This window comes from Quercus robur, chromosome 5 (assembly GCF_932294415.1).
Source record: "Quercus robur chromosome 5, dhQueRobu3.1, whole genome shotgun sequence".
In the NCBI taxonomy this organism is placed as follows: domain Eukaryota; kingdom Viridiplantae; phylum Streptophyta; class Magnoliopsida; order Fagales; family Fagaceae; genus Quercus; species Quercus robur.
In genome coordinates, this window is record NC_065538.1 from 29844065 (window position 1) to 29867121 (window position 23057).

General features: G+C 32.2%; 2 protein-coding genes across 2 annotated transcripts; both read left to right on the forward strand.

Annotated features, from left to right (window-relative positions):
* The first annotated feature begins 4690 nt into the window (after positions 1 to 4690).
* LOC126728083 (F-box protein At3g07870-like) lies at positions 4691 to 5881 on the forward strand. Its single transcript, XM_050433955.1, has one exon. It carries the CDS (start codon positions 4691 to 4693, stop codon positions 5879 to 5881), a length of 1191 nt encoding a protein of 396 aa, XP_050289912.1.
* An 8231-nt stretch (positions 5882 to 14112) lies between these two features.
* LOC126728084 (F-box protein At3g07870-like) lies at positions 14113 to 14895 on the forward strand. Its single transcript, XM_050433956.1, has one exon. The coding sequence runs from the start codon at positions 14113 to 14115 to the stop codon at positions 14893 to 14895; it is 783 nt and encodes a 260-aa protein (XP_050289913.1).
* The last annotated feature ends 8162 nt before the right edge of the window (positions 14896 to 23057 follow it).

Here is a 23057-nt window from a genome sequence, read left to right on the forward strand (position 1 = left end):
TCATGCTTGGACCCATCCATAAAATGAAAATGTAGGAGCAACCCATGGGAGGAAGTTTCTGTTTTCAATGGTTTACAAATAGTTATATTAAGGGTAATAAGTTTCTATGTGCATTGGACTGGCTCTTCTTGATTACATATCTTCAAATTACTATCCTATCTTGAATCTTCTTATCAAGAAATGTGTGTGCTTGGTTGATTATTGCTGCATTGATTTAACCAGGATATTTCGTTAAAATGAAAAACTAAAAATTCATTAGCACATCACACTAGATATTGTTTAAGTTTCTTCATTGGTTGGCCGAACTTGTAAGCACTTAATAGTTAATATCCTTATATACTTTTAGTTTTAATAAATAATAATCAAAATCTGGGCTCAGAATTATAATTTGCTATATTTTTTCGGTTTAATAATGTAGGAGGCAAGAAGGCCAAAAGAAACTTATGCATGATTTGGAAGCAACACCTTTTTTATGTAGAATTAGTCACTAACCCGTGCAATACATGGTTCTATCTCATGTCTAACTATGTTTATTTCACTTATTTTATTTTGTGAAGGCATTGATATTTTGAATGAACATTTTGAATGAAAAATTTTCTTCAACTTTGCCGACCCTAAGGTGGTTTGAAAAAAATAAAGGGAAAAAAGCAGCATTTTACTACAAAGAAATACATTGTATAGAATGAAATGGTGAAGAAAAATGAGGTGTATTACAAAAGATATAGGATAAAGTTCTCCAACTATTTTTACTGTTAAAAACTCCATGTCTAATATGAATCCATGTCTACTTAGAGACTTTTAATGTAAAATTTACTTCACTTATGCTTCACGACGTGGTCCACAAAAAAAGAAATACATTGTATGAAATGAAACGGTAAAAAAAAAAATTTACTTCTCTGAAATTTTATCTTATATTTTTCATTTCATATAATTTAAGGTTATTGGACATGACTTCATGACTTTCTCACATGTTAAAAAAAAAATAAAAAAATAAAAAAATAAAAAAAAGCCAACATTTTAGAAAAAGTAGATGACTTTTACTATTTGAATTTGATTTGATATTACAATTTTTTTAGAACTCTAATAAATTGAGAGTACCTTATTCTTAGGATTCAAATTTGGACTCTCCTTTGTGGGGGAAAGAAGAAAATGCCATTGAATTAAGTCTCTTGATTAATTATAAATATGGTTAATAAAGTTACTTTGGCACGTGTATTTTCACACGCATTGTGATGTAAGTCATGTTTAGGTATAAAGTGGAATTATCTCCCTAATAAATGTATTTTTCCTTGTAACTATTTAATTTTGTCGTTTACTGCAGTTTGGTAATTATGTTTTAGTAATTTATCAACTAAATGCAACAAAGAAAAATATTAATGAGTCTAAGTTAAGCAATGTGTTACTTAAGCTTGATTAAATAACTTCCTCTCTCTCTCTCTCTCTCTCTCTCTCTCTTTTTATACAATTCAATAGCAGTTATGGATGGACAATTTGAACCTTGAACGTCTCTGTTGGAATCACCCAGTGGGGAAGACAAAAATGCCGTTGAATTTTAATTAAGTCTCTTAATTAATTAAAAATATGGTTAATAAAGTTATTTTGACACACACATGCGTATCTTCACACGCATTATGATGTCAGTCATGTTTAGGTTAAAAGTGGAATTATTTCCTTATTAAATATATTTTCCCCATAATTATATAATTTTGTCATTTACCCCGGTTCAGTAATTATGCTTTACTAAGTTATCAACTAAATGTGGCAGAGAAAAAGTATTAATGAGTCTAAGTTAAGCAATGTGTTGTTTAAGCTCGATTAAATAACTTTTTTTTTTTTTTACAATTCAATAGTTAGGGATGAATGATTTAAATTCTAGATGTCTTCGTTGAAAACACCCAAGAGGAAAGATGAAAATGGCATTGAATTAAGTCTCTTAATTAATTAAAAAGATGGTTAATAAAGTTACTTTGACACACATGTGCGTATCTTCACACGCATTATGATGTTAGTCATGTTTAGGTTAAAAGTGGAATTACCTCCCTAATAAATGTATTATCCCTGTAATTATATAATTTCGTCATTTACCACGATTCAATAATTATGTTTTAGTAAATTATCAACTAAATGTGGCAGAGAAAAATATTAATGAGTCTAAGTTAAGCAATGTGTTGCTTAAGCTTGATTAAATAACTTTTTTCTTCTTTTTTTTAACAATTCAGTAGTTAGGGATGGGTGATTTGAACCGTTGGAAACACCTAAAGGGAAAGACAAAGATTCCATTGAATTAAGGTTAATAAAAATATGGTTAGGTTAATATGGTTAATAAAGTTACTTTGATACGTGTGTATCTTCACACACATTATGATGTCAATCATGTTTAGGTTTAAAGTGGAATTATCTCCCTAATAAATGTATTTTCCTTGTAATTATATAATTTTTTTCATTTAATGCGCTTCAATAATTATGTTTCAGTAAGTTATCAATTATATGCAAAAAGGAAAATATTAATGAGTTGAGTTAAGCACTAGCAGTGTGTTGCTTGAGCTTGATTAAATAACATATATATATATATATATATATTTTATATAGTTTAATATTTAGGGATGAGGGATTTGAACTTTAAATGTCTTTGTTAGAAACACCTAGGGGCATAACCCCACCCCCAAAATTTTTAAATTTCTACTATACTATATATAATTACCAAATACTTCAAGGATTTGCTTATGAAATAGGAGTTGGCCCTTCAATTATTAGAGTTATCCCCCCAAAATAGTTTCTAAAAAAAATTGAGCTAGTTAAATGGTTCTCCAATAAAAAATAAAGGGATTTGCCAATTGGTCTATTAAATATAGAGACAAGATAGTTTTTGACTTTTTTTTTCTTCTAAATTTTTAATTTTTTTTTTTAATTTCCACTTTTTTTTTTTTTTTATTAATGGTTTATTTGGCAAAGTAGATTTTAGGGAGGATGGAAAAAAAAAAAAAAAAAAAAAAAAAAAAAAAAGGAGAGAAAATGAAGAGGGAAAATGTTTTGGAGTGTTTGGTTGGGGGAGATGAAAAAGAAATGGAGGGTCCTGGGTGTTTTCACCCCGGGGAGAAAAGTAGGCAGAAAATTGGACCAATAATTTGGAAAAAAAAATGTCCCTCGTTAACTTGCAACGTTTTTTTTTTTTTTTTTTCATTACTATGCAGCGTTCTTAATTTCCCAACAAAGTTCACTTTGACTTCTCATTCGTTGTTTTTTTTCATCCATTTTTTTTTTTCCGGTTTCCCTCATTTTTTTAATGGTTTTTTATTTTTTACTTCATCTGTTTTGGGTTCTTTATTACAGAGAGAGAGAGAGAGAGAGAGTTATTACTTTCTTTATTTAATAGAGGCATGCAAGTAAATTTATACAAACTACATTTCCATCCATCAACTTATCCATCTCCCAACCAAACAAAAACGAGGGAAACTAAAATCTCTTCTATCCTCCCTGTTTTTCATCCTCTCTATATTTTCTATCTCTCCATTTTTCCATCTCTCCAACCAAAAAGTTAATATATATATATATATATATATATGTTTTATGAAAGATCCACATTGAGTACAAAGATCACCAATCCTGCTCTATAGTACTGAATGTTGAGCTATTACGAATATTCACAAAATAATTGTAGTTGAAATTAGAATGTTTAGATGGATAATAGTAAAAAAAAAAAATGAATATTATATTGAAAAAGAATGTATATATAATAGATAATATGATGTAGGTATTTTTTTGAAATGTGATTGTGTAAAATAGAAAAAATAGGTTCTTATACTTAAATAGACAAAAATGTTTGCATTAATTGATGTTAATACTCTAATTAAGGGGGAAAATTTTATTGTATAGATGAGAGAGGAAGAGATAGGGAGGGAGGGACGGAATGGGGGAATTGTATAATGCATTAGGTATTTATGTATAATCAATTTCTAATGTGTCATGATTCTCAAAATAAAAAATTCTAACATGTCTTAGAAAAAAAAGATATTTATAATAAGAATAATGTTAGAGCTATAATCCTACAGCACACTCTACAAATTGACCTTTACAAACTGATGTGGCATGTACCATATCAGGAAAAAAAAAAAAAGTTGACATGCACGCTTCATCTTCATGTCCCTTAAACTAAATTTTGTTCAAATTTTTTTTTCTTTCTATTATTTTTATTCAATTTTAAATATTATATTAAAATATTTTCTTCAATTTACATATGATTTTATTGCATGGAAATAATGTTAGTACTTTGATCTTGGAATAGACGAAACTTATAAATGCAAAAAGGCTAATTGGGCCATAGCTTGATGTTGGATGAGTTTTATGTTTTAATTCTTAGCCCAATATTTGTTCCAGCGTAGGTTTTTATTTTTGTGTTTTTAGAAAATTTAGAAAGTGTAGCTTAAATCAGAGTTATATCTTTCTCAAAAAAAAAAAAAAAAAAAAAAAAAAAAAAAGGGAATCAGAGTTATAGATAAGATAGTATATCTATATATTTGGTACTCTATTTCCTAGCTTGAATCGGTGAACGTAAAAAATCGTGCTGTTTACTATATATATATAGGCATAGTCTTAACTTTTTCGCCGCAAACACAACACAGGTCTCTCCTTAACGCAGAGTTGAATCCCGAAACTAAATTCTGCCATCAGTCTACTAACTGGACTTCCGATGATGGGAGAACACATGGTCCCGATGATGTCCCAGCATCATCATCTCTCAGACCAGATGGTCTACGATATCCTGAGTCGGCTGCCAGTGAAATCCATAATCCGATTTAGGTATGTTTCTAAATCTTGGGACTCCATCGTTACTGACCCTTATTTCAAGCTCAACCAAGCCAAATCGTTATCTAATAACAGTCACAATGGTTATGTGATATATACCAAATATCCTCAAAAATATATTCCATGTCTTCAATATCCTCAACATAAAGTTGAAGATTTGTGTACGGTTGTTTGCAATGGTGACAACACTTTGACCGAGGTTTCTAGGATTGAAATCCCTTGTTTGTATGAACCCATTGTTGGATTCTGTAACGGCCTGTTTATTCTTGCTAGTCCTAGTCCTATGGAACATTCTTTTCAGTATATATATTTGTGGAACCCAATTATAAGAAAATTTATGAGAGTGGCTAGAATTCTGGGCCAACCTTCTACTAGTAGTGTTACCCTTGGATTTGCATATCATCCTCGAAAGAATGACTTTAAGATTCTTAGACTTGTGTGTTTTAAAAATAAAGGGAAATTGCTGCCAGCAAAGGCCGAGGCCGAGGTTTACACATTGAGTACAGCTTCATGGAGAAAGTTTTCGATATCAGTGGACTCATTAAGTGGATTAAATATTTATCGTATATCTGAATCACCCTCTTTGTTTTTTAATGGAGCTCTGCATTCTATAGCATTTTCTCGTGACTATAAATTCATTTTGTCCTTTGATGTCGATGATGAGAGGTTCCGTGAGATAAGGCTGCCTCAAAACTATTTAGTGGGAGTTTCATTACGTAAGGAATGGCTCACAATTTTGAAGGGATCTCTAGCTTTGATTGTTATTGGTGATGCTCAAATTGATTGGAGTGGTGTATGCCACATATGGGTAATGACAGAGTATGGTGTGGCCAAATCTTGGACTAAAAAAAGTGTACCAATGGATAAACATGCAAAGTTTCTTAGTTGCACTATCAATGGTGAACTTCTAATTAGAAGGTATGATTTGAAGGTGCGAATAGTCTCATTTGACCCTGAGAGTTTGAAAGAGGAAGTTCTTAGAATTCCAGATCCTAGAGATGTGATTTACACAACAAATTTTGTGGAGAGCTTAGTTTTACTTGATGGGCTAAGCAATGAATCCTACAGTTTGGGGTAACAACTAGTCATTCTTGTTATTTTTGTATTTGTGAATAAATGAATTTGTTATTATGTTGTGTTTTCTTTCCATTTGTTATAGAGTTGAAAGTACTATTTTTGATGCAGAGAACTAAATTTTATTAAACAGAAAATGATTCGTGTGGAAACTATGGCTGTTATATGTTACAAACAAAACATGTTTGAGAAATTTTGTGCATATTCGCAAACATGGCATACTATGATTTTCACATATATGTTTAGCCAATTAGCCAACACAATTCCTATATAAAAAATAAAATAAAAAATTTATCCAACAGAATATTATTTATTGGATATAGGATAATGATCCGTTTGGAAACTTTTTTTTAGAAAGTTTTAACCTTTGGCATCAGGTTTTGATGATAACTCTTTATTATCAAAACAAGAAACTAATCGGTTTTTGGTATAAGCTGGGATTAAATCCTAAATCTATTATTTAATCATTAAAGATTTTACTAGTTAAGTTAACTGGAACCTATTATCTATTTGGAAACTATGGCTATTATTTGTTAAAAAAAGAAACGTTTGAGAAATTTTGTGTTTATTCTCGACCATGAACATGACATGCCATGATTTTAACATACATGTTTAGCCAAGTAGTCAACATAATCTTATGTTTAACCCCGAGTGTGAGTTATCTAACATTACCTTCTTCTATAATAATAATAAATAATAAAATAATAAAAAATCTAGCATAATCTTATTTATTGGACATAATATATAAATGATTACCCATCTCATTAAGACATATTATTTTGTATTAAAATTACTATGTTCTACCAAAAGCCTTATAGTTCAATTGCTAATATTTATTGGTTTTTGCAAGATATCTATGCAAGATTCAAACCCCCACCCCCTTCCCTCCCCCATTATAATTATTGAATTATTAAAAAAAAAAAAAAAAGCAAAAAATGAAAATAAAACATTACTACGTTTCTCCATATTGTAACCTCTTACTTTACTTTGGGATCATTTTGATTTTTGCCATTTTATATTCAATAATTTACATTTTTGTTCCTAACATTATAAAATGTTTTTCTTTAAAAGAAAATTCATATGATGTTTTGAATCTTTTCTCTTCATCCATGCCCATTAATGACTTACCGTTAAATGTCATGTACGCAACATAAAAGTAATGTAGTTTTTATTTTATTGATAATTCGATAGATACAATAATGGAAGGAGGGAGAGACTTGAACTCTTATTCTCCTAATAATAGAGAGTACGTTACAGTACTAAGCTACAAGAACCTTGGCTAAACATTTTTTTTTTTTTTTTTAAAGAAAATTTTGATTGTTGAAGTTGGAAAAGTAAAATAAATAGGTTTTTCGGGTATTGGAAATTTTCGATTGTTTGAGGATCAAACAATTGATGGAGCTGGCATATGTTCTCTTTTAAAGAGAAGGTGAAGTTATTTATTATTATTTTTTTGAACAATTTGTAGAATCAACTAAATGGTTTTCTTCCGATCAAAACCAAAAAAAAAAAAAAAAAAAAAAAAAAAAAAAACTAAGTGGTTTTCTTTCTTGTTTCAAGCAATTACTGCATAAATTCATAATTTATTCATTGGTGTTAATTGTTAGTAACTTAACCCAAAACAAAATACAGTGACTAGTGTTCTTAGTACAATATACAAGTAAATTTTTGTTCTTTGTTTGCATATATAGAAATTTAATGAAAATTTATTGACTATTAGTTATGTCTATGTTAATTAGTTAATTAGTTCCCATTTAAAAAAGAAAAAAGAAAAAAAAAGGGACTTAAGCAAATAGAAATAGTGGTTTATATTTTATAGTTTATACTCCCCTGGTGTAAGCCTACCCCACTTCACGACTCTCGCATTTTCGCCAAACAGTCTTTGCTAGTTGAGCCATCCTTCATGTTGGCTGTATAAGTAGATATTCCGTCAATGTTGTGTTCTATTCGGCTATGGATTATAAGAACAAATGTAGTTAAATGAGATTAAAAATGATATGTACTTTTAATAATATATAAGTTACTCTTTGTATTTTGATAGCAAGTTTATATGTGCTTTACATAACTGAAGGTAACGTTGCATTGAGAATTCATATTAGCTTTCATGTTTATCTCATCTAGATAATATACCCATATTGTAAAGGTGGTCATGGAATTGAATGTTGTCGTGCTTTTTTCTTACTTCACGTTTTAAATAATTTATCATTTGGCAATTAATTATAAATTAACGTGTACCCATAAAAATGCTACTAGAGATGGGAAAATTATTAGATACTCCCGGAATACCATAAATGCATACTTCTTCCTCTCACATGAATGGTGGGTCCTACTATGAATTTAATTAATGGGACCCGTTATTCATGTGAGAGGTGAGAGTACGCATTTATGGTACTCCAGAAGTACCATAAATTTTAACAATATGGATGAGTCTAATAATATGGATGGAAAATAAACCTAAGTCTGAAAAAATTTTAACAATATTTTTATATGTAGTGATTGTAGGAGTCCATGCCACTCTAGAGATGGGAAAATTATTAGATACTCCCAAAATACCATAAATGCATACTTCTTCCTCTCACATGAATGGTGGAAACCACTATGAATTTAATTAATGGGACCCGTTATTCATGTGAGAGGTAAGAGTACGCATTTATGGTACTCCAGAAGTACCATAAATTTTAACAATATGGATGAGTCTAATAATATGGATGGAAAATAAACCTAAGTCTGAAAAAATTTTAACAATATTTTTATATGTAGTGATTGTAGGAGTCCATGCCACTCTAGGGGATTAACATGTGAGCTTCTTTGTTTTTTTATTCTTATAATTCTTTTCATTAAATTTGTCTTCCCACAAATTGTTGGTTTTTGCTAATTTTGTGATTGATCATGACATAGATGAGTTTTGGATGTATTTAATTAGCATTATTTGAGAATCTATTTTGAATTTAGGAATGCGCTTTTCTAGGTTTACTAAAGCGCTAATTGCTAAGTACAACTATTTAGGAAAAAAAAAAAGTGCCAAGTAAAACTTGGATTATTTTTTGTCTATTGGAATGCATATTGCATGTATATATATATATATATATATATATATATATATATATATATATATGGAGAGAGAGAGAGAGAGAGAGAGAGAGAGAGAGAGAGAGAGAGAGAGAGAGAGGGGTTCAAGTTACACATTTTTTAAATTATTGGATTTAAGTAGATCCAACGGTTAAAAAAAAACTTCATTATTACAAATATTTTTATTAGAATCTCATTAATTACCCTCACATATTACCTTCTAAACCTATCTCTAAACCTATCTCTAAACCCAACAAAAGAAAACGTCTGACTCTCTCCCTCTCTCCGTTTGTCTCTGTCTGACTCTCTACATTGCTCCTCCACCATTGTTCCACCTCCACATGTTGCCGAAAAAAAAAAAAAAAAAAAAAAAAAACCCAAGCCGAACTATTTCTATTTGTGAGTACTCTATTTCTTAGGTCACCATTATTTTAACTCATAGCAATTGCAAGTTGGTTCTCTCTCTTTCTCTCTCAAGGCCAACTGTTTTTCCTTTTTCTTTTTCTTTTTTTAATGTAATTCTTTATCTAGGTTTTGCTTTATTGATTCATTTGTTTGCTAAGAAAGTAGAATCCTTTCTTTTTGTGAGTACTCTGTTTGGTATCAAAAGAAATCAAGCCGAACTGTTTCTGTTAATCTGTTTGGTACTCTGTTTCTATTTTTCCTTTCTTTTCTGTTGATTCATTTGTTTGCTAAGAAAGTAGAATCCTAGAAATTGGTTGTTTTGGGTTTTATGTTTTTTAGCTAGTTTGGTATCAAAAGAAATCAGCTTGAAAGATTCAATTGTACTTGGTAAAGTGATTTTATTAGGCTCAGTTTTAGTTTTAATGGGTCTCAAATAATATGTAAAAACAAAAGTTTCAAACTTTAAACATTTTTTTTTTAAAAAAAATTACTGTAGTTTCTTGGGATCCAAACAACGCTTATTAGTGCCCTTTGTGATTGTAAAGTTTGGTGGTTGTCTAGTTCTTTTGGTTTTCAATTGTTTTTCTACAATTTAGTAATGATTGGGTTGTCTATGTTTTTCACAGTATGACATTGTTTAGAAGATAATTAATGAGATAGATTATGACAGTTTCTTGAATAAGCAATGGAATACCTTTACAAAACACAAGTTGTAACAGAATTATTGAAAGTGTAGATTAATAGTTATGATTTGAATTGATGGGAAACAAATATATATATATATATATATTTTTTTTTTTTTTTTTTTTTTATAATCTCTATTTATTTCTTTGAGAAAGCCTGAAAATTTCTTGATTATAAGATAGGGATTCCAACAAATTTCTCAGGTTGGAAAACTCATGGTATTCTTTTAAAAATAACAATGGAAAGATGTGGAAATAAGTTGAACCTCTTTTTTTCCTTTTAGATTACAAATTAGCAATACAATCAACGTTCCATTAGAGCACTCTCCCTCTCTTAATGCTTGTGAAATCACTTCTATGCCAACCTTACTATGGTTATATACACAATTTTAACAATGATTACCATTAATAATACTCAAGTAAACTGTTGGAAGTATGAACCTATTAGAATTTAGATAAAACTAATTTTTTATTTTTCCTTTATGCTATTGGTTGGGCAGGATATGTGATGTTGTGGAATTGGATTCAAGAGTGTATTTTCGATTATCTTTGATTGAATCTTCTCCTTTTGCATGTAGATAATTAAGGAAAATGGTGTTATGCTTTCCTTCAACACCCAAGAAATTGTTGATGACTGTGGCATGCTTCGTCTCTGGTGCTGCTCTTTTTGCTGCTGGTGTGCATCTCTCTTATGTCAACATTGCCCCTCAACAAGCTCGAACTAAAGCTCGGAATGATTTCATCAAAAAAAGATTGAGAAAGAAGTATGGGAAATGAAGAGTTCAGCTCACTGCTACTTGTCTAATTCATACACAATATTACATAGACTAAAATGAATGTGTAGCCATGCGGCCATATTGTTCCATGTTATGGTTCATGTATAGCACACGTTTGTAGTAAATCATTAATACCTAATGTAGGCAAGAAGTGCATCAGGATTAAGAAAACTTTCTTTATGAAATTGTAAAGGCAGTTAATTAGGCCAATGAATCTCTCTCTCTCTCTCTCTCTCTCTCTCTCTCTCTCTCTCTCTCTCTCTCTCTCTCTCTCTCTCTCTGCTAACGATGTTTTGTTTATTTTAATTTTCTTTATATTTTCAATTTAATTGCTTTGCAACTTCCTCAAATTTATATTTTATAATTGTTATTTCATAATTGTGCTCATTGGTGGAATTCATGCTATTGTTTTTTTTTATTTATGAGAAGACTAGAATTTTATTCAAAATTCGAAAATGAGAATACATCAGGAGCACACGCATGCTCAATATGACTAGGGCACTCCTCTAGCCATGCTACATAGTTCTCAACACTAGCAGCATGTTGAGCCAACAAGTGGGCAGGGACATTTCCTTGCCTTTTGGTATGGGAAAAAGCAAAAGTTCTAAAGGCTTGTGCGAGGTTGAGCGTTCCAGAGACAATATTTTGAACAGATGAAGACGCCTCACCCACTCCTTGGAGCGCATTGCAATTGCTCAGGGAATCCCCCACAAACGTTACATCCCTGCTGAATCGTGTATTACCACCCCAATTCCAACCTGCTTCCTTTTTGAGAACACTGCACCATCAATATTCACTTGGTAACAACCCGGTTGTGGAGGGCACCATTTTATCTCATTTGGAGACGGTTCTCTAGTGGACTGTGGTCTCTCATTCGCTATCTAGAACTCATCCAACACCTTTAACAAACTCCTCACAATAGCTTTTCCATTTCTGCGAATGTCACCATGTCTTACCTCATTTCGATTTTTCCATATCCCCCAACATATTACAATAGTATGTTCCACAAAACCTGGGCATGATTCCGTCCACCTTTGTAATTGCCACATCACATCCATAAATTTCCACAATGGGTGGATTTCAAAAGGCATGATCAGCTATTGTTTCAATTGATTATTACACGGATTTTGGCTAAGGCTTCATTTGTTTCGAACTAAAACATTTTCCAAAAACTCTTCTTTATCACTTGCATATTTTTTGAGTGGCTGAAAAACTTAGCCAAATTTAAATATATTTTCCTTGACCAGGAAAACAAAAACCCTCTTTGAGGTTAAAAAAATTTTACATATTCAACCATAAGAGAATAAAAACCACAAAAATGCAATAAATGTCCCAAAAATTAATTTTCAAACCAACCTGAATATATTCTCAAAACCTCCAAAACACAATTAAAACATTCAAAATGACCAAAAATGCACTTGAAATCTCCAAAATGACAAAAATATTCTCAAAATACAATCAAAAACTTCAAAATATCCTTGACACCCTTAAAATTACCAACTTACCCTTGGAATCTCTAAAACGGCAAAAATTGCTCCTTAAAACTTTTTAAATGATCAAAAATACAATGTCTTCGTCAAAAATGATATACATATCCCTAAAACCTCCAAAATACCTTTAGATCCTCTAATACGGTTGAAATACCATAAAAATTGACAAATTTCCTCCCAAAAAGAATCAAAATGACAAAAATACCTCTTGAAACATCTAAAATGACAATAGTAGCTTCAAAACTTCAAAAATACCTTTAAGCTTTTAAAAGTCACATAAAAACAACTTTCAAGTGTCATTTTGGAGCTTTCAAGTCTTTATAATTATGCTTGTCAATGCATAGTCTTAGTTGATAGGTTTCTATTAGTGTTTTATTTATGTATTTTATTTAGCTTTGCTGTTGCATTCTTATGTTTTGATTGTTCCTATTCATGTAATTTTCAAGAATTTTATTTTAATTTTTCTTTTTTTAATTTGATTTAGTTGCTTTGTATTAATATTTCAATGTGATAAATTAAAGTTGTTATTTCCTATCAATTTAGAAATATAGGGAATTAATGAATTATCATATGAGTCAAACACTAGAAAATGGTTTTCAAAGCATTTTCATGAACACCAAACACTGAATAACAAACAATATTCATTGAAAATGCTTTCAAGTAAAAACATTGACCAATTCCTGAGTTGTTTCTCAGAATAATTTGAAATGAGAGACAAGATATATCAACTGAGTGGTATGATAGTTTGCTTTCTTTTTGATTTTTTGGTATTTGGAATTATATTTTAGCTTTATATAATTTTTCTTGTTTCATAACTAATCAAGGTAAATTTTCTTTTTGTAGGCAAATTTGATGGCCATGCCTATCTGATTTATTTGTTTATTTTATTTTTTATTTTGGAATTTTAGGCCAAATTTTCATTTTTCAGGCCATGATTGAAAATTTGAAACCCACGACCATGTCATAAAAAAGTAATAATAAAAACACATGCACATGGAAGACCCACAGGCAAAGGTAATGCAAAAAGGCTATTCTACGTTTTAGTGAGGATTAATTTTCTACTATAATAACAATAAAAATTTAAATAAAAAAATAAAAAATAAAAAAAGAAGAAGTTGTATATAGTTAATAATTGGCCTATAAAATGAACTTGGATTGCCAAACTTGTTCAATCCTATCCTCTGTATTTCCTTAAAGTCCAAAAATAAGCTCGGTTTGTTCAAGCATGTCGCATAGCTCAAGTTATAGAGTCCCTTTCGCTTTCTCCTAAAACAAAATGTAGAGTCAGTAACGTGAAGGCAAAAAATTGTTGAGCTTCACGTAAACTCGTAAAGATAGATGATAGATATATATGGCATTCCTTACTTAATCTCATATCAGAAATTTGAAACCCAAACCTGTGATCTGTCTCCAATCTTTGAGCTTTGTAATACAAATAGAGCAGAACCACCGATGATGTCCCAGCATCTCCCGGAAGAGGTTGTGTACGACATCCTGACTCGGCTACCAGTGAAATCTATATTCCGATTCAGGTGTATTTCCAAATCTTGGAAATCCATATTCACCAACCCTATTTTCATTACCGCACACTTTAACTTCAACCAAGCCAAATCTTTATCAAATAACAATCACAATGGTTTTCTTCTATATACACATAAAATTTCATATAATATCAAAGAATTGCGTACAGTTATTTGCAATAGTGACCACACCGTGACCCACGTATCGAGCTTTCAAATCCCGTCTTTTGAATTTTCCATTCATAACCGAGTAATTGGCTTTTGTAAAGGTTTGTTTTGTCTCACTAGTTATATGGGCAATTCTTATTGGAAAATATATTTGTGGAATCCAAGCATTAGAAAAATTACCATAGCTGGTACTACGAATAACAATGCTTTGGCTAATGTCACTCTTGGATTTGCATATCATCCTCAAAACAATGATTTCAAGATTCTAAGACTCGTGTCTTATCCATGCAAAAAGAAAGCGCCAGCTGAGGTTCAGGTTTACACATTGAGTACGGCTTCGTGGAGAAGGTTTGTAATTCCAGGCTCATTAAGTGGATCATCTATTTGGGGTATATCTGAATCACCCTCTCTATTTTTTAATGGAGCTTTGCACTTTCTAGCATTAGCTGGCACCCAGAACGATATTTTTAACAGATTCATATTGACCTTTGATGTGGATGAGGAGAGATTTCATGAGATAATGTTGCCTCCAAACTATTTAAGTGAAAAATATGTGCGACATACTAAATGTCTTACCGTGTTCAAGGGATTGCTGGCTTTGGTTGTTTTCAATTGCGAAACTGAGCAAAGTGACATATGCCACATATGGGTGATGAGGGAGTATGGTGTGGTCGAGTCTTGGACTAAAATAAGTGTACCAATCGAAGGAGTTGCCAGGTTCTTTGGTTGCACGGTCAAAGGTGAACTTGTGATGGGGAAGAGAAGTCCTTCACAGATCTTCTCATTTGACCCTGAGAGTTTAAATGAGGAAATTCTTGCCATTCCTGCTGCTAAAGATGTGATTTATACTGATTATTTTGCGGAGAGTTTAAATTTACTTGATCGGTTAAACGCTAAGGATTATTAAGTTAGAGTTATAGCAAGACAGTCATCTTTTTGCATCGTTGATGCAAAGGAACTTGAGTGCAAAGTTTTGTATTTTTGTACCTGTTCACTAGTGCATATTAGTTAGTCAGATATATGCACCTGTGTTAGTTAGTTAGTTAGATAGTAGTGCTGTTAGCAGTTAGCTATGCAGCCTTCCTATTGGCTGTAGTGAAGGAATACAATGCATATAGACTTGTAATTGATTCCCAATAAAGAGCATGTGAAATAATACTTGACTTTTACTTTTATTTTTATCTCTCAATTTTCTCTTTTCTTCCTCCGATTTTGTTCTTGGAGTGTGACTCCTTCAAACCAGTCAACATTTCATTATATTTCCACCCTTCATTCTCTTAATTCACACCCTACTTTTATTAGACACATTCCATTAACATCATAGATTAGACAGTTCCATACTATAGCCAAAATCAATAGAAAATCCAAACCCACCAAATGGAAAAGCCAAAATCAACAAAAATCAAACTAAAAATCAATAGAAATCAGACCTGAAATCAACCCCAACATATCAAACGGAAAACCCAAACCCACCCGAAGCCCTCTCTGATCTCACCCTTACCGAAGCCCTCTCTGATCTCACCCTTGCCAAAAACCTCTCCGAACCCAAGCCACTCGTCACTTGCCACTGCCACCTCTATGGTGATTTCACTTCTTTTATTTTTTCTTTGTTTGATCAATGGGTTTTAGGATTTTGATTTGGCTTGCCTGTTAAGATCTTATGTTGCTTGCATGTTCTTGGGATTTTGCTTGATTTCATATGTATTTTGGTCGATTTGAGATTTCTTTGAATTTGGGTTTTTGGAGGCTGGTTGCTTGATGAAGGGTGGGTTGATGATGGTGGCTAGGTGTTGGTGAATAAATGTGTAGAATAGATAAATTGATGTAGGTGTTTTATAAAAATGGCTGTGTCAAATAGAAAAAGTAGGGTTTTTTTTTTTTTTTTTGCAAAATAGATAGAAATTTTGCATTGACAAGAATTTTTTTGTAACAAGTCAATACTGTACACAAAACCATTTCGGTTTGGGTAGGGGAACGAAATATTTTGGTATTGTTAGATACCAATATACCATTTCGGAATTACCGCTACTTTAAACATACATATATATATATATATATATTAATAAATTTAAAAGTATATATATTATTTATTTATATTAGTTATTTGGTATAAGTTATAACTTATAAGTTTATAAAATAAAAAGAGACAAATATAAGACAAAAAAAAAAAAAATCAACAAGACTTAAAAAGATTAAATAATTAGAAAAAATGGTGGGTGATAAAACATTAAAACTAAAGAACTCAAAATTTAAAAGTTAACGAGAGTTTCTATAATTTTCACATCTTCCAAGTATCTTTTGTTAGGCTTTTTACTCCACACACGTTAATTGACTAGCTCAACTTTACAGTCCACACAATTTAAACTTCCAGGCCCCTCTTTCTCTCTCTAGTCGGTAATATCACTTTCACATGATTTGCTCTATGCATTTCTCTTCGCATCAAATATTTTCAGATCTCTCTCTCTCTCTCTCTCTCTCTCTCTCTCTCTCTCTCTCTCTCTCTCTCTCTCATGTGAGGCTATTTTTCTTTCCATCATCAACTCATGTTTTTAGATATGATCTCTCTCTCTCTCCCTTGCTCTCAGATTAGACATTAATCGACTCCATTTCGTACCAGCTAGCTTTGTTGTCACCGGTGTGAGGCTAGGATGAAGAGATCCCAGATTGGTTTGAGGGGGAGAAGGTTGATCGACTATGTTTCTGGTTTCTCTGTGCATTATGTAATAGCTTTTTGTTCTGTCCCGGTATCTAGTTTTCGGCCGAAATCCGGTATATATCCTGGTACGGCCGAAATAAGTCTGGTACGGCCAGTATTCAAACCAGCACAAAACACCAATGTTTATGTACCAGTGTACGCTTCGGTACAATAAATACCGACCGGTACAGTATGAGATTGACTCCCTTATTTTGTAAATGCAAAAAATATCACATCACAAATAGCATGCATCTTCATAGGTCATCATGCTATACTGAGTAAGAAGACACTCATTAGTACCTTTTCTTTTCTTTTCTTTTTTGGATAAAAAGACCATAACTTATTAAGAAGAAGATAAGCATAATACATCATGAACCAAAGTTGACTCAACCATATTAGGGTTTTCCACCATCCAAGTTTGATAACTATCTAAATATTTGGCATATTGAGCCAAAAGATGAGCTAGACGATTGCCATCTCGCTTAACATGGAAAATTTTCACAAATCTAAAATCCTGCAATTTTGCACTCATCCCACCTATAATATTGTCAATAGCAACTGGAGCTTCACTAATTCCAATTAACGCATCAACAACTATCTTGGAGTCACTCTCAAGCACCACATCTTGTACTCCTATGTCCCAAGCAAAAAGAACCCTTTCCTCCAATGCTTTTGCCATCTCATGCTCATTAGTACTTAACAAAAGAATAATTAATAAAACTTGAGGAAATAAAAGAATAATTAATAAAACTTGAGGAAAAAGAATTGCATTAATGCTCATTAGCACTTACCACATAAAATAAGCTTCATGTATCACTATTAATAACAGATGAACAAAACCACATTGCAGCCCCAAATTTTTCTCATGAAAAAATAATTGCAATAATGCTCATTAATACTTAATAAAAGAATTAATAAAAATGAGCAAAAAGAATTGCATTTATGCTCATTACACTTACCACATACATATGGGGAAATTATTGTATACTTCCAGAGTACCATAAATGCGTACTTCCTCCTCTCACATGAATGGTAGGTCCCACTAATTAAATTCATGGTGAGACCCACCATTCATGTGAGAGGAGAGAGTACACATTTTATGATACTCCGGGAGTACCTAATAATTTTCCATACATATGACTACTAATAACTACAAGTATACATACATATGACTTCTAATAACTACAAGTATATGTGTTTGTGGGGTGTGGGATAAGGACCATGATTTAAATCTTTAGAAAGGAGTTTCACAGACATACACACTTAAAATAGGCTAAAGTAGAATTTCTATCTTACATCAAAAAATAAAAATAAAAATAAAAAAAACCACCCAACCATAAAACATTTACATTGCAGCCTCTAATTTTTTTTCTCATTGAATAACTAGAGGAATTGAAAGAATTAGAGTTGGAAGGAGGAATTAAGGAGGTAAACCTTGTAGCATACTACTTTAAGATACCCTGGTAAGCGTTCTCCGAAAGTCCAAAACCAAGAATAATGAGGTCAATATTATTCATTAAAGGGTAATATCATCATTCTCCTTGACACTAGTAACATACCTAGTTCTGTTGCAGATTTCAGATGGTTTTGTGCCAAGGAGTGAAGGGGTCTATAATGGGATGGTAATTAAGATGCACCGACATACTTTTCGAGATAATATATATGAATTGACTATGGTGTGTTCTTCAAGAATTCTCCAAAAAAGGGTCTTATCAATTAAATTATGGTGTCAAAAATATCTCAAGAACCACATCAACACAGCACTGTTTTGCAAGAGTTGTTAATGTAAAATCCTACGCGTACCCTTTCTACTAGAAAAATGAAATAGAAAAGATTGTATAGGAGCTGTTAAAGCATTCACATTTGATTTGTACAAATTATTCCATTTTACTATATCAGAATCTACTTTATCTATTATACTATACCATTTTACAACATCCCAAGCTCTATTTTATTTGCCATTTTATTTAAATATTCTTTTTTTTTAATTTCTCTCTGTCTCTCTTCCTCTTTCTCTCTTTCTCCCTCTTCCTTAAAGCAACCAACAGCCACAAGAACAATAACTCCACCACCAGGCCACCACCACGGCACCACCACATCAGAACCATACCACCGCATAACAACACAACAACCCATTAAAAAACCACCAAACAAACACATCAACACATTGCCACCACGCTAGAACCATGCCACCACCACTGCCACTGCTACGCCACCACCACCGTACCGCAAACCCACATCAGCCACCACCACCATCAACCACCCATCCCCACCACCACAGCAACCCCTCACCACCACCATGAACCTGGCCCATAACACAACAGCAAACACAGTGAAACCCATCCCGAGATGGGCTTCACAACCAACACGGCAATCCCCACCTCCACCACCATCAATCACCCACCACCATGGCAACCCCCCACCACCACCACATCAGTCATAAACCCAACCACACCCACACTCATCAAACCCACAACCAAATCCAATTATATAAACTCACACCACGCTGATCTCACCATCGCAACAGCCACTATGCCCACCTCACCACCACATCAACACACCCACCACCTCACGAAACCCACCACCCACTACACCACCATGGCAACAACCCATCCCACCACCACTGAAACCCACCTCACTTCAATACGCAGCCAAAACTAAAACCCATTTCCAAAACTAATATTTACCTAAAACTAAAACCCAGCTGATTTGAAGGGGTTGTCTCCATGTCGATATGAGAGAAAGGAAGGAAGTGCTTCTCATTTAAAGAGGAGAGAGCAGAGCGATTTGAAAAGAAGGAAGAGAGAGAAAGATGAATTAAATAATGAGGAGACAGAGAGAGAGAGAGAGAGGGTGGATTGAAGAAAAATAAGAAAATAAACATCATTTTATCATACAATCTTGCTATTGTGCCATCTTAGATATAGGATGGTACTGTAGCAAGATTGTAAAAATTTTGCAATTGTAAGATCGGATAATGCATGTTTTTTGTGTTTTGATGCTAAAATTTAGTATATTATGTCTTTTGCAACGGATACTAAGGGGTTATTTGAATTTTGTATTTTCATCACCCATAACTCAAAATATGTGGGTCCCATGGCTAAATGGTTTGTTTGGGAATGTTTTCAGTTTTTGTTTCCATCACTCAATTTTCTGATTTTTAAATGATGAGTTATGGAAACTGAAAACACATTTTAAGTGTTTTCAAGTTATCGAAACAAAGGTATGATGCATTTTTGTAAATACACACACAATGAGGGACCCACTGGCCACAACTTTTGACTCACTCTCCTCTCATTTTTTTTTCTTTCTTCTCCACTATTCTTTCTTCTTTCTCTATTCTTCAATTCATTCTTTCTTTCTTTTTTCTTCATTTTCGTCTTTCTCATCTTAGTTCGTTCTTTCTTTCTTTTTTCCTTCCTTTTCACCTTTCTCATCTCAATTCGTTCTTTCTTTTTTTTCTTCCTTTTCGCCTTTCTCATCTCAGACCCATAAAAAAAAATAAAAAATAAAAAATCAAGAAACAGGGCTGAAAAGGGAAGGGGAGGGAGCTTCTTCTACGACGGAGACAATGGCAGAGTCACCATCTCCGACATTGGATCGGTGGGCCCTAATCTGCTGTGCCGATGTGGGAGTAATGTACAGCGTCTGATCATGGTGGGACATCACAATCGGACCACCACCACCATCATCGTTGATGATATGGTGGGTGTGCTTCTTGTTGTTGGGTTGTTGACCGTGATCGTTGGATGATTCCTGTGATGACGTCTCGAAGTTTCGACTTGACCCCACCCCTCCATTTTCAAGCACGGCCATGGTTTTTTTTTTCGTTGTTGTTGTTTATTCTGAAGAAAGTAAGTAAAAGGAGCAATTTTTTCTTGTTTTATTTTTTCGAGTTTGTGCTTTGGGAGAGTAATAGGGCTGAAGGGGGAAAGGAAAATGAGAAAAGAGAAAAAGATGGGGATGAAACCTTCCGCGGGTAGGCCAACTTTGCTCTGACCAAGTTATAGGTATGGAACCCACAAAAAGTTGAAAATTTTGAGTAATGACAAGCTGAGTGAAGTGTGCCAAACGTGTGGGTATAAGAAATTGGGGTATTTTAAGTGATGAGTGAGGAGTGATGAGTGATGAAAATTGAGTGAGGAGTGATGAGTGATGAAAAAAAAAACCTCAAACAGCCCCTAATGCTCTTACAAGGGAAAATTGTTGGAGACAAGGGGAAATCTAACCAAGCAAAACCTCATTTTCCAATATCTTACCATTCCTATGGTTGATAAACTTTTAAATGAACTAACCGAGTTCACTGATGTGTAATTTGTTATTAGTTTAGTCCAATATTTCAATATTTTTGTCAATAATCTTGTAACTCAACTGGTTAACGGAAATATCTAAGGGTTCAAATCCCCTCAACCCAACTATCGATGTATAAAACATTATTTCAATAATTTTCCTACTGTAATCTTTATTATTTTACTATTTTATAGACAAAATAGAAAGGCAATTAGAGTAGTATAGTGATTTGAAATAGTATAAGTGTGTGTTTATAAATTTGAAAATTGCATGATATAGTGGTTAGTATAGATATGGCATGTTTCATGCCTACTCAATAATACAAATATCATTTTGATAAAATTATAAATAAATAAAAATAAATATCCTTTAATTTTTTTTTTTTTTTTACATTATTGATTGTGTTACTGTATATATATACATATACATATAAATATATATATATATATATATATATATTGTTGGTCTTTATTAAAATTGTGACCAAAACAACTAAATTTGAGCAATAGTACCATATTTCAAAACAATTGTTTTTCACATTAAAAAAAAAAAAAAAATCAATTGTCATTTCTAGTATAAATCTTTAAATGACATTAAAATTTCATTATGCTTAAATAATTAGTACACCACTTAAAATAATTAATATAAAAAAATAAACATATTTATCCTATTAGTAATATTTCTAATTACATAAAATAAATTTTGCAATGTTAGTTGCCCCCCCCCCCCACACACACACACACACACACATATGATTAAGATATATTTTATTGAATTCTCAAATATTTAATTTTTGATAGCTTTTGTGTTAATGATTGTCAAAGCAGTTAAACATGAAAAAAAAAATGTTTTAGATCTATTATTAGTATTCCAAATAAAATAAAATAAAATAAATTCCTATGTAGAGTTTATAAAAATAATCATTAAATTCCTTAAATATAAATAATTAATGCACAATTATATAGAAAATAATATATATAATTACTCTATTGACTAATTTAATACTAATACTTTGATATAATGCAAACTTTTGTTGAAGTAAAAACCTAAATAAAGAAAATCTCAAGAAATGTGTCACATGACACAACCTCATGCTCTCCCATATAAAGTTTCTGCTTTTATACCTACATCCATACATACATATATATATATATATATATATATATGATTGATTGATTGATGAAAGGATTTTTCCCAAATTAGATTTAAGATTTGGTTATCATTAAATTAGGATGAAAGGATCTGATCACATCCATAAAATTGTGTTTAACTCATAAGAAAATCAATGAGTTTTTAGTATGTCCTTTGGACTCACAAATGCACTCTTACCTTTCTTTCTTTCTTTTCTTTTTTTTTTTTTTCTTTTTTGAGAGGGTTTCAGTCTGCTATTGATAATAGCTCTTTATCATTAGACCAAGACATCAATCGATTTTTAATGTAGGCAGGAATTGAACCTCAGATCTCTTATTTAACCATTAGAGACTTTATCAATTTTTTTTTTTTTTTTTTTTTAGAAACAAACACACACACACACGGGAGAGGGAAAGAGGTTCTAACACAAAGGCACACCACAACTCCACTCAAAAGCCATGGTAACTTTTAAGAGAGGGTGGGGCAAATTATACTACACACAACACACTCTTTTAAGTAGTGTGGGACAATTACCCATTCTTTTTTTTTTTTTTTTTAGAAACAAAGACACACACACACACAAGGAGAGGGAAAGGGGTTCTAACACAAAAACACACCACAACTCCACTCAAAAGTCATGGTAATTTTTAAAGGGGAGTGGGACAAGTTATGCTACACACAACACACTCTTTTAAGCAGTATAGGACAATTATCCATTCTTTTTTTTTTTTTTTTTGAGAAACAAACACACGCATACACAAGGAGAGGGAAAGGGGTTCTAACACAAAAGCACACCACAACTCCACTCAAGAGCCATGATAACTTTTAAGGGAGGGTGGGACAAGTTATACTACACACAACACTCTCTTAAGTAATGTGGGACAATTACCCATTCTTTTTTTTTAGAAACAAACAAACACACACACACACACACACACACAAGGGAGAGAGAA

Coding starts and splice junctions, on each gene's coding strand:
- LOC126728083 (XM_050433955.1), top strand. CDS start 4,691: ATGGGAGAACACATGGTCCCGATGATGTCCCAGCATCATCATCTCTCA.
- LOC126728084 (XM_050433956.1), top strand. CDS start 14,113: ATGGGCAATTCTTATTGGAAAATATATTTGTGGAATCCAAGCATTAGA.